The following is a 14,773-nucleotide window of genomic DNA, read 5'->3' on the forward strand; positions in this document are numbered from 1 at the left end:
GATATATCGTTTGGCAGGTTACCAGTTTTAACTACGAATTTGAATGATATTAAAGTTGCAGAATTAATAGATTCAAGTAGTAGAACATGGAAAAAGGAGTTGATAGCGTCTACCTTTCAGGAGGAGGTTGCCGAGAAGATTATTAGTATTCCGCTGGCTGAAGAACCACATGAAGATTTCCAAGTCTGGAGTGCTGAAGCGTCGGGCGAGTACACAGTACGTAGTGCCTACAAACTATTACAAGGCATCAAAGATGACCGTAGAGCTTATGCTTTACAAGTCGACTACAAGGACTTTTACAAAAAAATTTATGGCTTCTGGATCTTCCTTCCAAGATAAAAATTACAGTGTGGAATATATCATGGAATTTCCTAGCTACACGAGTTAATATGCTACTTAAAAGGCTAATGAACACAATAGCTTGTCCCCGGTGTGGCTCAGGAACAGAGAATATGGATCATCTCTTCTGTGAATATCCTGTTTCAGCATCAGTGTGAAGAGAGTTATCATATCATAAGTGTTTGCAAGATAACCAGATGGAGTTTTTACAGTGGCTAACCTGAGTATTTTCACAGAGCTCGGCATCACAGTGTAGGATTTTTTGTTGTGCATTATGGGCTATCTGGAGAGACAAGAATGATAGAGTACATAAAAAAGGAATAAATCTGGAAAAGAAATAAGGAGATCTGTTCATAGCTACATATCAGAGTTAAATGAAATTGATAAAAACAAACCACAAATTTCCATAACTGTTAACAAATGGAGAAAGCCACCTGACCGGGTTGTTAAGATCAATTTCGACGCAACATATGACGGTAGACAAAATAAATCAGCTGTGGGAATATTGGCCAGAGACAGAGAGGGTACAGTTCTCCTATCATGCTCGGAGATCCATCAACGGGTTACATCAGCCTTTGCGGCGGAGGCAATCGCATGTCGGAAAGCATTCCAAATCGGCATTGACATGCAATGGGAAAAAGTTATTATTGAAGAAGACTTTTTATCAATAATAAGAAAATGCAAGACAAAAAGCCCAGACAAATCATTGGTAAGTGCATATATCCATGACATTCATCGGCTTCTGTTAAACTTAAAGGATTGCAGATTTTAACATATCCCAAGATTAGCAAATAGTCTCGCGCATATCTTAGCAAATGAAACGTTGAAGAGAAATAAATGAGTTTACCTGGTCGGAAGTGTCCCTGAAGCTGCGGAAAAACAAGCGGAAAGTGAAAGGGCTAGAGAACTAGATTGAACAAGGAAAGGGGAGAAAACGAAATTAGGGGAGTCTGAGAAGGGTTGGTAACAGATTGTCTAAAGAAGGCCCTTGGATGAATTGAAAACGTCTTGAAGAAGGAAAGATAGATGAAATGACAAGACGGTAATGGATTTGGTGCTAATTGGGCAGGTAAAACGGCAGCATTAATATGTTTCAGATTTTTGTTTCCTTTTTCGATTTCCTAGGTGATTAGGTTTCCTTTTAATTTTGTTTTTGTTTTCCTTATGATGGGCCAAATCTTTTCTTTCTTTTTCTTAGGTCTATCTGTGTAGTTCTGAAGTTATTTAAATAAAGCCCAATCTGAAATTTATTTCAAAAAAAAAAAGATTAATAAACAAACATGTTTTCTTCTTTTATAATTTTTGAACCATTTTAATCCTTTTAAAATTTAATCGTCTTTTATTTCTTTGATTTGAAATCACGTTTTATTTTTGTGCAGTTAATTTTTTTAATTCTTAAGCATGTAATTTTTCTTTTTAAATTTTTAATCAAATTTTAGAATTTGATAAAACCATGTTGGTTATAATTTTTCAAATTTTGATTTTTTTACTAGTGTTCTTTTTTAGATTTTTAATAATTGATTTTAAATTTTTTTCCAATTTGTGCTTATGATTTTTATCAATTCTTTTTTTTTTTAATATTATCAAATTTTATTTAGTTTTGGTTATATTCTTTTTCGGGCATATAGTTTCAACATTTCCCCTCCAAAATTTTAATTATTTTAGTTAAAGTGAAATTAAACTAGAGATAATATCGTGCAGAATAATATTTGTACGTCTTTAAAAATTGATGATGTTGCATTATTTTATTAGTATCTAAAAATTATATATTTTAAGATCGTCCTAATATATTCTTTTCTTTGGCCTCGATAAGTTACATCATCAAATCGTAAAATTAGTTATATATTTAAAGGTTTAAATGTATATTCATTTTAATTGGACTTAAAATTGTTTGGTTAATTTGCAGAGTAGGGCCGAAGTTTCATAATATAATTCCATTAAACTCGGGCTCTAAGAAGTCTTTCATATTGTCAGACGGTAATTATTATCCCTGCTCGGGGGCTACACCACTTTAAACTCACCGGCAATCTTTTCTTTCTGCTCAACAGAAAGTTCGTTGGCGACATCTCCTGCAGAGCACTAAGGCCAATGAGGATAAAATGAAACCAATGTTGGCTATATATATATAGATTTAAAAAATGAATAATAGTTTTTGCTACTACTAATGCTCAAGGATGGAAGCGAGATGAAATTTAGATAGTTTATGATAAAGAATTTGCCGCAGATTTAGGATTTATTCATTGGTCTGCTACCCAACTAGCGTGCATGAAGGGGATATGTTTTTTTCTTAATAACTGGAGAATTTTCATTTATATCTCAATGTTTTACTTCATGATGGTACAAATGATATGCCCATTTATTATCATTATTATTCAAAATTACAAAACAATAGAACAGCTACAAGCAGGTGGGCAATTTGATATTTCCTAATAACATATTACAAGCTCTTTCGGCTTTAGCTACCACTATTAATGCTACAATATAAATTACTTTCACTTTAAATTCGGCTCTGACTCTGCTTAAAAAAAAGTGTAATTTAAGTAAGAAAAGATACCTGAATTTGAAGCTTTTAAATGTGGTACTTGTGTTAAAGATAATAATGTTTAATTGAAAATCAATTACTAATATTATTAGATTTGATTTTTTCGTTAATATAATAAATAGTGTTAAACGTGAATTTATTCAATTTTGTATTTAGTTTATCAAATACATTTAAAAAATGTTAGATATTGTTATCTTTGAGTATCAAAATGCATAATTTTTATCAAATACAAGTACCACATTTGATAAAAAATAATGCAAATACCGTATTAAAAGAAAAAAGCGACAAAACTTAGATACTAAATTACGCATTAAGCCATTAAATTTCATTTAACACTTAAAATATAGACTATAATAAGCTTTGATATTGAATCGAAATTCGAAGCTCAAAAATACAACTCAGATAAGTTCGATTTTTTAAGTTCAAGCTCGATTTAAGATAACAATATGTTTCGAGTTTACTTGTAACTGCAGGTTACCTTCTTCCAAATAATAAACTTCAAGACACTGTCCTTCCATAGCAAATGGATGAAATATACAGATTTTTCAGCCATTTATCCTACAAAATAGATAAATGAAATAAATCATTAGCCAATACATCTCGGACTCAGTCAATCCAAGTTCAAATCATTTCCGGTTTGGATCATTCAGGTTTGGGTTATTAACTTTTTATGATGGATCAGGTTTGAGTTCTAGTTAATATTGGATTCTCGGGTTCGGGTCAGTTTGGTCAATCCAAGTTCGAATCATTTCCGATTTGGATCATTTTCGGGTCCAGGTTATTAGCTTTTTATTTTCAATCAGGTTTGAGTTCGGATTATTCGGATTGGATCCTTGAGTTCAGGTCAGTTTGGTCAATCCAAGTTCAAATCATTTCCGGTTTGGATCATTTTTCAGGTTGGGGTTATTGACTTTTTATCGAGATTGAGTTCAGGTTAATTCGATTGGATTCTTGGGTTCAGGTCATTTCGGTCAATCCAATTTCAAATCATTTTTAGTTTGGATTATTTTCAAGTTCGGGTTATTAATTTTTTATGATCAATCAGGGTTAGAGTTTGGGTTAACCGGATTGGATTCTCGGGCTCGGATCAAAATTAATTACGCAATAAAAATCATGCAAAAATATATATATTTACCTTTACTTGGGTACTAGGAAAAGCAGATGTACGCAAAGTTTCTTGCATCACATCTTGTGATTTTCTCTTGGGTGCACTAAGTATGAATGCAGCTTGATCCTCCGTAGCCACTGCCGATGTAATCCGAAACCCTTTTTCCCATCTTCGATGAATCCCCTCGCTCGGGTAAAGGAAATCAAGTTCAACAACCTAATTGACAAAGGAAAAAAGACGCAAGTGATTGATGCAGTTATTACGTAACAGAGTATTATAGACTGGAAATTGGACAAACCTGAAGACGATAGCCTGCGTTTCGAGACATAACAATGCCCCATTTGTTGCCTGCAGCAGTCATCGAGGTCACGGAGAAGCCTTCTTTCCATTTCTTATTAATCCATTTGAAGGGAAATACGTCAGTAACTTTGTAGGATTGTTGCGTATAGGGGGTACCTTTAGTAGCCATAAGGAGAAAAGAAATATCAGCATTACCGGCATCGAGCTTTATTACAACATAATCATAAGATACAGTCATCGAGAGTTGATCAATCTAACGGTAAAAGTACAATGAAGGCCCTTGTACTAGGAGTCACGCATTGTGCCCCTTCTACTAAAAAATTAGGCAAATTAATTCCTATACGTTAGATCAATGAGCAAATTAATCCTTTCTATTTAAAAATCTATCTATTTGTACAGTTAAAAATTAACGTGTAAGATAGAATCATGCTAAAATACAGGGACTAGTTTTTAACCGTAAAAATAGATGGATTTTTTACAAAATAACCAATTTGCTCTTTGATCTAAAATATAGTGACTAATTTGATCATTTTTTGAGCAAAGGGGGCAAAATGCAATCTGGCTCCAAGTACAGGGGTCTCTATGATACTACTTTTACCGTCGACACAGTAATAACGACAAAGCTCACCCTTACAGACAATTTACTACGGTGAAAATAATAACTCAAAAAGATTAAGGCAAACATGCATCTTAAAAAGGTTTCAATTACCTTTCGACATAATGACCAGTGCACTGCCGTTGCATGCTCCGGCAACGGAAGTGATGTAGTAATTCTTCTCCCATTGTTCCATTATCCACTCCTGATTATATAAACCGTAAGAAAGATAAACTTCACTGATTAAAATTACGAAACTAAAAAAGCTGAAAACCGAACTGTTACGTCGTTACCTTATGCAAAAAGATTGGTGATAACTCATAAACCTGAGATGTAAACCCCGTCCCTGCATCCATAACAATGGCCCATAGATTCGATGACGACGCTACGCAGCTAATATACAACCCATCTTCTTTTCCTTTCTCCACGTGCTGGTTGAGTCTCGAATCCATAACGTTAAAGTGATACCTGTGATACGTACCATGGATTATAACAAAGAAGAATCAAATTCGAGAAAATTGGCTCATGCAAGAGGTTCAGTTTAGGCAATTGGAAATTCTAGCATTGGTATCTTATTGTTACATGGATTTCATCGAGATGGTCTAAAGTTACATTTCCGTAAGGGCATTGCCCCTATTCAAATGATTGGTGAAGCATATAAAGCCGCCAAAAGATACATGCACTTGTAGACACGGTCAAAAGAGAATGGCAGATTATACCAAATATGAGATATTTGGTTTTGAAGAGTAGTTTTACCTCTGTTTCATCGAGGTTCGGGAATTATAGATTGAGATCCATTGAGAAGCAGGAGACCCGAGCCGAACTTTCTTTTTAAGCTGCTCACCATCTTCCAACTCGGTGAGTGACCTTTCCCGTTTTTGACCCACCTGACGTATTAAGGATTCATCAATCTATATATATATATATAAGGAAAGGTATTGGCCAATACAAGATAAAATGCCGGGTAAGAACCTTAATAGCTCCATCGATTTGGATAGGATGTATTGACGAATTGAAATCTATGCTGTTATGAAAAAGGGAAATAAGCTTTGAGTAATTGGGTTCTTCATCGAATTTCATATTGGTTACAATTTCGAGAAACTGTTGAAATGGTGGAGGACACAAGGAACAAAGCGCCGCTGGAGAAGTTCCCATCTTCTTCTTACAAACAAGAAATCCTTTGTTCTCACCCTGCAGCCGTATACACGAAAATGAACACGATAACAGCAAAAGACAGCAATTAAGCTATAAATTTCTGAAAAAAAAAACAGTGGAGCAGTTGAATAAACTTACTATGTAACCTTGCCAGGGAAGCTTTCCTCTTAGTAGAAATATGAGTGTATAAGCCAATGACTCGAGGTCATCCCTTCGACTCCCAGTCCTACCCAAATGTGCATGTACACTTGCATAACGTACAGTTCCCCTAAAATGAAAAAAACAATAATAAAATTCAAATTGGCAAATAATCAAAATTTGCAGACAAATGTTTGTGTTAGTGACCTAAAATAAGCAGTCTTATTCGCTTCCAGTTCATTACCTAAACACATCAGGTTTTTGGTCATAATCAACATGACGTGCAGAAGCTGCCTCTTTCCATCTCGAAGCTGAAAAAGTTCAAGAATTATTAGGTTGTTCCACAATAAATGCTTAAAATCGTAAAGCACCTCTAATATATATATAAGGATATGAAAGCAGCCATACCCAGACCAAGATCAACCAGATACAAGGTCTTCTCCTTTGAGGTCCCAGGCTGGCCAAGCAAAAAGTTCTCGGGCTTAACATCTCCATGTACAAAACTGAAGTAGAGATTAGAAATACGAACAATATACAACAAGGAGTAAAAGAAGTGAGGTAAAAAAGAATGGAATGCAACAATTTTGAAAGTACCCTTTCAAATGAAGCTGCTCGAGAATCGATATTGCCTCCATGGCTATACAAGCAACCATCTCTTCTGTCAGCCTATACCAAGAGCAAACACAACACGATAAAATAGAAGATCATATACGAAACTTCAAAGCACGTGAGAATAATGTTAAAAGAAGAATATATAGTTTCTTACATCTGGTTGTTTGAGTTCCAAACATCCCATAAACTCGGACCTAGCATATCCATGACCTAGATTCACAAGATTCAAAAGAAACATCAATAAGGACTCAATTTTTTTTCTTTCGTAAAATATAACACTGCATTTGAAATTCTTTACTGAGGAACCCACAAGAATGTAGTAGCCTCCGAGTTGACCTTTGTAATGAACCAAGGGAAGTCCATAACAACCATTAAGAGTGCTGACAGTAATTTTCAGAAATGAAACAAATTAGGTCATAAAATTTTAAGTTCGGACAACAGTAAGAGAGAAATCTGGACAATAGTACCCTAAAGGCCCCTATACTAGGAATCGGATTGCAGTTTGCCCCTATACTAAGAAATGAGCAAATTAGTCCGTGTATGTTAGAAATTCCATCCATTTCTGCAGTTAAAAATTGGCCCCTATATGTCGGCATGAGGTACACGTGGCACACCACGTGTCACTGTCCAGTTACTCCATCAGCCACATCAATTTTTAATAGTACAAATAGATGATATTTTTAACAAAAAAGACTAATTTGTTATTTGATCTAACATTCAGGGAATAATTTGCCCATTTTTTTAGTAGAGAAGGCAAAATGTAATCTGACTCCTAGTATAGGTACCTCCATAATACTTTTGCCAGAAAAGTGCCATACCTATATACTTGCCACTCATAAGGAGGACCCGAACTACATCCTTTACCATTTTGATGCTCAAACTTCAAAGCAACCTGTAAAACAAAGCACGATAATGGCATTAACAACAACATAGTCAATATGTGCGCTGAATTTTGTTCAGGTTTCACTAAAGCGTTAAAGTGAAACGGAACCTCGAAAGCATCTGGTCCACTGCACCCCGTCCCACCAGATATCCTTCTTCCAACAAAAACTTGCCCGAAACCCCCTTTACCGAGTTTTCTGTCTAACTTGTACACAGGAGAGTTACCAAGTTGTACCTGCAAAAGGAGAAGCAAATACCCTTAGTACAAATCACTTGAAAAGGCTTACTGCGTTAAATTTGAAGACGAAAATTAAGTATAAGCAGGGGCAAACGGAAGGGGGGGTAGACCCCAAAAGTTTATAAAATCTTAGGATAATATATGGTAAAATTATAGTTTGGCTCCCAAAAAATGCTAGAATTTCAATTTAGTCTTTTTGAAAACCATAAAGATATAAGCCAATACAATTGTGAAATTGCATTTAGCTCTCAAAAATATATAACTTAATCTCAGCCCCCTCTAAAAACAATTCTGGCTTCGCCCTTGACTATAAGTGGTCAAATTTGGCCATATATAACACTTATGAAGTCAAACATAGCCCAAAAGAGAGTGCCGACTGCCGAGTCGGTATAGTTGAAGTAATTACATTGAACAATTTGACATACTAACCCACAAAAACGAGACACTTAACAATTATCATTCCATAATACAAACAGCAAACTAATGACCCAAGAAGGAAAATTAATACCCTTTCAGGTAGTGAACTAGTGCTTCCTTCTTCCTTGACAGCAACCGGTTTTTCTGCACTTTTTTCAACGACCTGTCTCACTGGCAAGTTTATTCCATTGCAACCCCGGCCACAAGCACTGGGACCAACAAGCTTTTGATTTTCTTCAGGATTCATTCCTCCGCGCCCTCTACCCCTACCTCTCCCTCTACCTCTACCTCTATTAGCTGATCACAGATTCATATTATAAAATGAAACAGCAAGTACATCAGATTTATAGAAAACATTAAAATTTCAAAGATATTACCAGCAGCATTCCGAGCAGTCGGAACTAAGGAAGCAGAGCTCTCTGGATTGTCGTTGATCCTCTTCGATTGTCGAATTCCGCCTCTCAAAACTTGCATTCTTTCCCATCCAAAAAGGAAACCTCCTACTAAATCATAACCAAAAAAAAATGGAATTAACATTTATTTAAATGGATATTCATTTAATTTTAGCAAGAAATATGAAACAAATATTCAACAACAAATGGGAATTCATAATTCATTCAATAGAGTTTATAATCAATTTTCACAGCAACCTCAAAATTTCTAGTTCATCAAATCATAGTTCATAAATTTTAGACCTAAAAGTACTAAGTAAACCATGTCTAAATTGCATGTTTATATCATCAAAAAAACTAAGTGTAAAACCATCATTTAAGCTGTAAAATCTCCACTCTGATCATCATTTTTTTTTAAATCCGTTGATCTTTTGCTTAGAAAAAAAAAACCAAATACTAAAACTAAATCTTAATCAATTTCAGAACCCAAAATACTTTAAAACTTTACCAATCTTTTTTTACGGCAAAGAAAAGTTCAAAGCTTTCAAAAAATTTCAGCATAAGCTATAAAAAAAACCTGATTTAAAACAAAAAATCAATTTGTGTACTCAATAAAAATCAGATGATAAACCAAAAACTAATCCCCCAAATAGATTAAAAAATTACATTTCTCTAATAAAAAATTGCTTAACAATAAATACCCAACAACCGATTGCTGCAAAAGAATGCACCAAATGAACAAAAAAATAAACATTAAAACATACCCAAATCGAATTGCCTCTTTTTACTGGGGCTTTTGCTGTTTCCTTTTTCCCCCAACAAAGCGAAAAGACAAGTAGATAAAACGGAGGGATATATTATGATATATATATATAAGCTTTTTATTATAAGAACAATAAATTAAAATGACGCTAAACAATTACGCGCTTTAAAAAGTTTCGGTAATTGGAAAATAAATAAATAAAAATGAAGAATTAAATGTAAAAATTAAAGCTGTCGAAACATAAATAAATAGAAAGAGAGAAATTAGGGGATGATTTTGGATAGCGGTTCGATTAAAAGGTTAACTATAAAAAAATCAGTTCAAAATATACTTTTAATAAAATTTTTAGTTATTGGTTAATTTGATTCTATTTACGAAATTAATCGAATTTATTTGAATTAATCAAAGTTTAAGATTTTAATTTTTTTACAGGATAGGTAAATTACACTCAAAGTCATTAAATTATTAATAGGTTTACGTTTTGGTCACTTAACTTTAAAAAGTTTCAAAATAGTTAATGAACTGTTCGAAAGTTTTTATTTAAGTCATTAAGCTATTCAAAAATTTTTATTTAAGTTGTTGGGTTGCTAAGGTTTTTTTTTTTTAAGTTAGGCTAGCGAGCTTCAAGCTACGATTCGATAATAGGTATGGTGGATCAGCACACTTCGACGAGCAGAAGAACATACCTTAGATCCAAGTAAGTCTGTCAATTAGTGTCGAAGATCGAAAAAATTTATTATTTTGATTTTATTCGCAAACTCGTGGCGTTTAAAGTTGTTTTATGGAAAAAAACTAATTTGTAAAAGAGAAGGAGAATGAGAGCTTTCAATTAGTGCAGGCGATGCGAATAAATAAATCATACAGCAGTAATTTTAACAACCCAATGATTTAAACAAAAGCTTTCGAATAATTTAATAAATATTTTGAAATTTTTTGAAGTTAAATGACTAAAACGTAAAATTACTAATAATTTAGTGAGCTTGGTATAATTTACCCAATTATGATTTTTGTATAAGTTTTTATATTTTTTTATTTATTTTGAATTTTTTGAATGTATTAATTGGATATTCGATGGTTGTTAATTTATTATTATGTTTTTCTTTTATGGTTTGGTTAGATTTACAAAATATCAATTAAATTTTGTTGGATGGTTAATTTTGTTTTGCTTAACGAAAATTTATCGAATTAATTGAATTTGTTTCCTCTCGGTTCATTTGTCAATAATAAACTTTTATTCGAAAGTTTCACTGATAAAAAATAATATAATTACACGATAAGTATAAATATATGCCCGATCAAGGTAAAGGAAGTATAAATATATGTTCGAACAAGGTAAAGGTTTTTTACTAAGAGTTGTATTGTATTTTGTCTATTCTACTCAAAATATAAGTAAATTAGTCAATGAATATTAGATCAAATAACAATTTGGTCTTTTTTATTAAAAATTTCATCTATATTTATTATTAAAAACTGGTGTAGCTGACGAGATAACTAGATAGTGACACGTGTGCCATGTGTACCTCATGTTAACGTATAAGGACTAATTTTTAACAGTAGAAATGAATAAAATTTTCAACAAAAAAAAACCAACTTGCTCTTTGATCTAAGATACGTGAATTAATTTGTCTATTTTTTAGTATAGAGGGTAAAATGCAATCCGACTCTTAATGCATAAGCCTTTATGATACTTTTACTGTCTGAACAGCTATAAACACAAACACTAGACTAATCCAAAAATAACCGGACAAAACCTATGCAAGGCATAAGCAAGGTCCAAAATCTCGGCCTTTGACAACTGTGTCAATACCTCGTTAGCTGTTAATAATACACTTCAATTAAGTTGACGGTTATGCTTTTAAAATTTCAATTAATTCAACCAATACAAGTTCAATTCGAATTTTAACTGAACCAATAAAAAAATAAGCATGAGACTTGAGAGAGGCAATTATGCAAGGTTAAGTTATTTCATCTATCAATGTACTATACATAAATTGTGGGTTTAGTCCTTACAATCCCTATAAGTTAATTTGTCTATTTATAGTTCTTGTACTTTTTGAATTAAAATTCCAGTCCTAATCATGTGGTAGTTATTAAATTCAGTAAGTTAAGCTCTATTAATTTTAAAACATGACGCGAGTAATATATTATCACTTGTGTAAACATATTGATTACGCACAAAAAAGTAATTAATGGAGTTAACAGTTCTTGTTTGTTCCAAGGCTAGGATTTCACATTTTAAAAAGTATAGTAACCAAGAGTGGTCCAATTCGAGAACATAAACTAAATTTACAATTTTATGTATAGTATAATACTAGTATTAAATTTAATCAAACATATTTAACAATTATTATTTGGCTTAATATTGAAATTTCAAAATTTGAAAAGTACAAAGACTAAATCTGACCGAATTAAAATATAAAGATTAAATCAACAACTTACGCAAAAATATAGGGACTAATAGCAGAATTTACCAATATGCAATCACAATGCCATCAAGGAGTTCCGTGGAAAAATAGCTTGGTATTTAGTTTTGGAAGTCCAATTAGAGGATCGTGACGTATTGTAAATAAAATTAATTAATTTTATTGACCACGTGTCATAATATTATTCAATAAAATCAATAAAAAATTTACATGGTGGGTTGTAGTTTATTGGTAGGTAAATTATACTTTATATCACTAAATTATTAGTAAGTTTACGTTTTAGTCATTTAACTTTAAAGTTATAAAATGATCACTAAATTATTTGAAAGTTTTCATTTAAATTATTCAATTATTCAAAAAAGTTTATTTAAGTCACCAAGCTATTAAGTTATTTTTTAAAGTCTGGTTAGCAAGCTCCAAACGAAGATTCGACGATCAGTATGGTGGATCAATACCCATCAACAAATAGATTAACATATATTAGATTCAAGTTGATTTGACGGTTAGTGTTGGAGACGAAAAAGAAAGCTATTTAGATTTAGATTTGTAGATCCGTAACGTTTAAAGTTATTTTAAGAAAAAATTAAATTATAAAAAAGGAAGGAAATGCGAGTTTTCAATTGGTGTAGGTGGTGCATACATAGAAGGCCATAAAGCAGCGATTTTAATATCTCAGTGATTTAAATGAAACTTTTGAATAGTTCAATGGTCATTTTGTAACTTTTTAAAGTTGAGTGACCACAATGTAAACTTACCAACAATTTAGTGATATTGAGGTAGTTTGCTTTTATTATTAACCAGTATTGATTTCCGACCCACGCTTCGTGATGGGTTAATTATTTATTGACTAATAGTTAAATTTTAAAGTTTACAATATGCTCAAAGTTTTTATACTCTTTGTATATTTAGAATTTAGTCCCTTTATTTTTTGAATTTGAAAATCTAGGTCCAATTGTTAATACCAGTAGAATTTTGCTGGTGTGGCATTCTAAAATTAAAAAAATACTCACTCAATAATCATGTGACAAAAAATGACATATAATAAATATGAATTTAACAAAGTGTTTTAATGTTGTTAACAATTATAAAATTTCATGTTAGCATTTTAATTAAAATAAAATATTTAGATTAACTAATGATATTATGAACATTGAGTACCAAGTTATGTTAATAATTAAAATACAAAGATTAAATCTCAAATTTGAACCTATTATAAGAACCAAAATTTAATATTTTTATATAATATAAAAATAAAAGGACTAACACTGAAATTTAACCATTATTTTTAACAATATAAAAAGAAAAGAAAAAGCAAGAATAGGTGGAAAAAGAAGGAAGGCCCTAAAGCCTTTCATTTTATATATAGTATAAGTATAGATATAGATGTGTATCAAATATAAACATTTTATTTTATTTAAATAAATTAAATAGATTTTTATTTGTATTAAATATTAATAATTAATAATAACATATTTCATAAAAAAATATTAACTCAAACCAAATCAAATCGAACTACATGTTGTATAAAACCTGGGCTCGTTTCTGCTTGTAATGCACTTTCTTTCGAGGAAAGTTTTCATATGCTAAAAAATAATTATTAGAATTTTTAGAATATATAGTAAGTTTATATTTTTTTAAATTTTAATTCGAGTTAAATTTGACCATTATTCTTTTTTAAAAGAGTAGAATTGTTGTTATTTTTTTTAACGAAAATACTGATTAAAATATTAATTTTTTAAATATGACAATTCATGTATATTTCATATTATATATGTTTTATTTTTATGAAATTATGTATATATATTAGTTATAATTTGTTTGAATATTTTTGTAAATAGATAGTATTATATTGTCGTAAAATATACATAATTTGTTATATGGGTTACCAAAATTGTTGATTAATGTTTTTAGTCAACATTTTCGTTAAAAAATAATTTAACTCTTTTTAAAGATTAATAATAACAAAAAAAATCAAAATTGAAAAATATTTTAGCAAATTAAACTAGAAAAATATTTGTCTACGGATTTACCACAGGAAAATCTAAAATATTCCAAGAGAAGCAAAATAAATAAAAAAATAAACTGGTTTCATTATTTACTGGATTTACAATACTCATATAACTACTGAAAAATTGAAAAAAGGGGAAGGTCATATATGAATAAATCTAAATAAAAAAAAATCAATGGATGAGGTAAGTAATTGCCAAGGCAATCAAAAGCAGCATATAAGCAATTCCTTGATCAATCGCAGCACCATCATTCGATGGACCCGGCGCCGGTGCCGGCGAAGAATCCATGGTTTGCCCGTAACCGAGTTGCGAAACTGCGAACAACAACGCCACAATGACTTGAACAACAAGCACCTTTATTGAACTCATCATCTTCGAATAATTATGAACTAACAAAATTAAGTAAATATTAAAGGAAAAGAAGAAAGGAGAATTTCTGGGTTTTCTTTTTTAAGGGGAAACGAAGAGAAACGGGGAAAGTTTATAAAGAAATATGATGAATTTTGCGGGGAATGGCGATGATTTTTATACTGTGAAGAGCTTAGTTTTGGGGGGCAGACAATTTCGTGGAAAGTGAATGGTCAAGATACTGATTGTGGCATTTTCTCGAACGCGTCGTGGACACGAGAAAAATTTGTGTTTTTTCCTCGGTCGTGGCGACTACGCTAAGATTGACCCGGTTAGCCAATTAGCGAGTAGCGAGTAGCGAGTAGCAAGTCGCTAAGTTTGGCTCGTTTTACTGATTAAAAATAAACTTAGAGAGACTAACCTTTTTAGTAATTATAGGTTTTCCTCTCTCATTTTCAAAAAATTTATAAAATTATCATTAAATTATTTAAAACTTTTAATTTAAATCTGTA

The 14,773-nt window shown here is 31.7% G+C and overlaps 1 protein-coding gene across 2 annotated transcripts; it reads right to left on the bottom strand.

The window, feature by feature from the left end:
• Positions 1 to 3,225: 3,225 nt before the first annotated feature.
• LOC107939493 (casein kinase 1-like protein HD16) lies at positions 3,226 to 9,789 on the bottom strand. 2 transcript variants are annotated; one of them, XM_016872835.2, is made up of 18 exons: positions 9,483 to 9,789; positions 8,704 to 8,829; positions 8,418 to 8,623; positions 7,781 to 7,906; positions 7,608 to 7,681; positions 7,100 to 7,169; positions 6,944 to 6,999; positions 6,772 to 6,843; positions 6,586 to 6,680; positions 6,422 to 6,488; positions 6,178 to 6,307; positions 5,857 to 6,075; positions 5,641 to 5,771; positions 5,178 to 5,352; positions 4,999 to 5,089; positions 4,288 to 4,445; positions 4,017 to 4,205; positions 3,226 to 3,439 (listed from the first exon to the last, which is right to left on the bottom strand). In XM_016872835.2, exons 2-18 carry the CDS (start codon positions 8,798 to 8,800, stop codon positions 3,380 to 3,382), a joined length of 2,016 nt encoding a protein of 671 aa, XP_016728324.1. In that variant the 5' UTR covers positions 8,801 to 8,829; positions 9,483 to 9,789; the 3' UTR covers positions 3,226 to 3,379. The 2 variants fall into 2 exon arrangements, with proteins under 2 accessions (XP_016728324.1, XP_016728325.1); XM_016872836.2 differs by having other exon boundaries at positions 8,704 to 8,826; positions 9,483 to 9,646.
• Between the last annotated feature and the right edge of the window lie 4,984 nt (positions 9,790 to 14,773).

Source organism: Gossypium hirsutum, chromosome D08 (genome assembly GCF_007990345.1).
Source record: "Gossypium hirsutum isolate 1008001.06 chromosome D08, Gossypium_hirsutum_v2.1, whole genome shotgun sequence".
Lineage (NCBI taxonomy): Eukaryota > Viridiplantae > Streptophyta > Magnoliopsida > Malvales > Malvaceae > Gossypium > Gossypium hirsutum.

What these genes read in the sequence shown, in the direction of transcription:
- LOC107939493 (XM_016872835.2), bottom strand. Translation starts at nt 8,800, where the DNA reads ATGCAAGTTTTGAGAGGCGGAATTCGACAATCGAAGAGGATCAACGAC. An exon ending in TGGAACTCAAACAACCAGAT is followed by an intron (nt 6,844 to 6,943) that starts GTAAGAAACTAT and finishes CTCTTGGTATAG; the next exon opens with GCTGACAGAAGAGATGGTTG. An exon ending in ACTGGTCATTATGTCGAAAG is followed by an intron (nt 4,446 to 4,998) that starts GTAATTGAAACC and finishes TGGCTACTAAAG; the next exon opens with GTACCCCCTATACGCAACAA.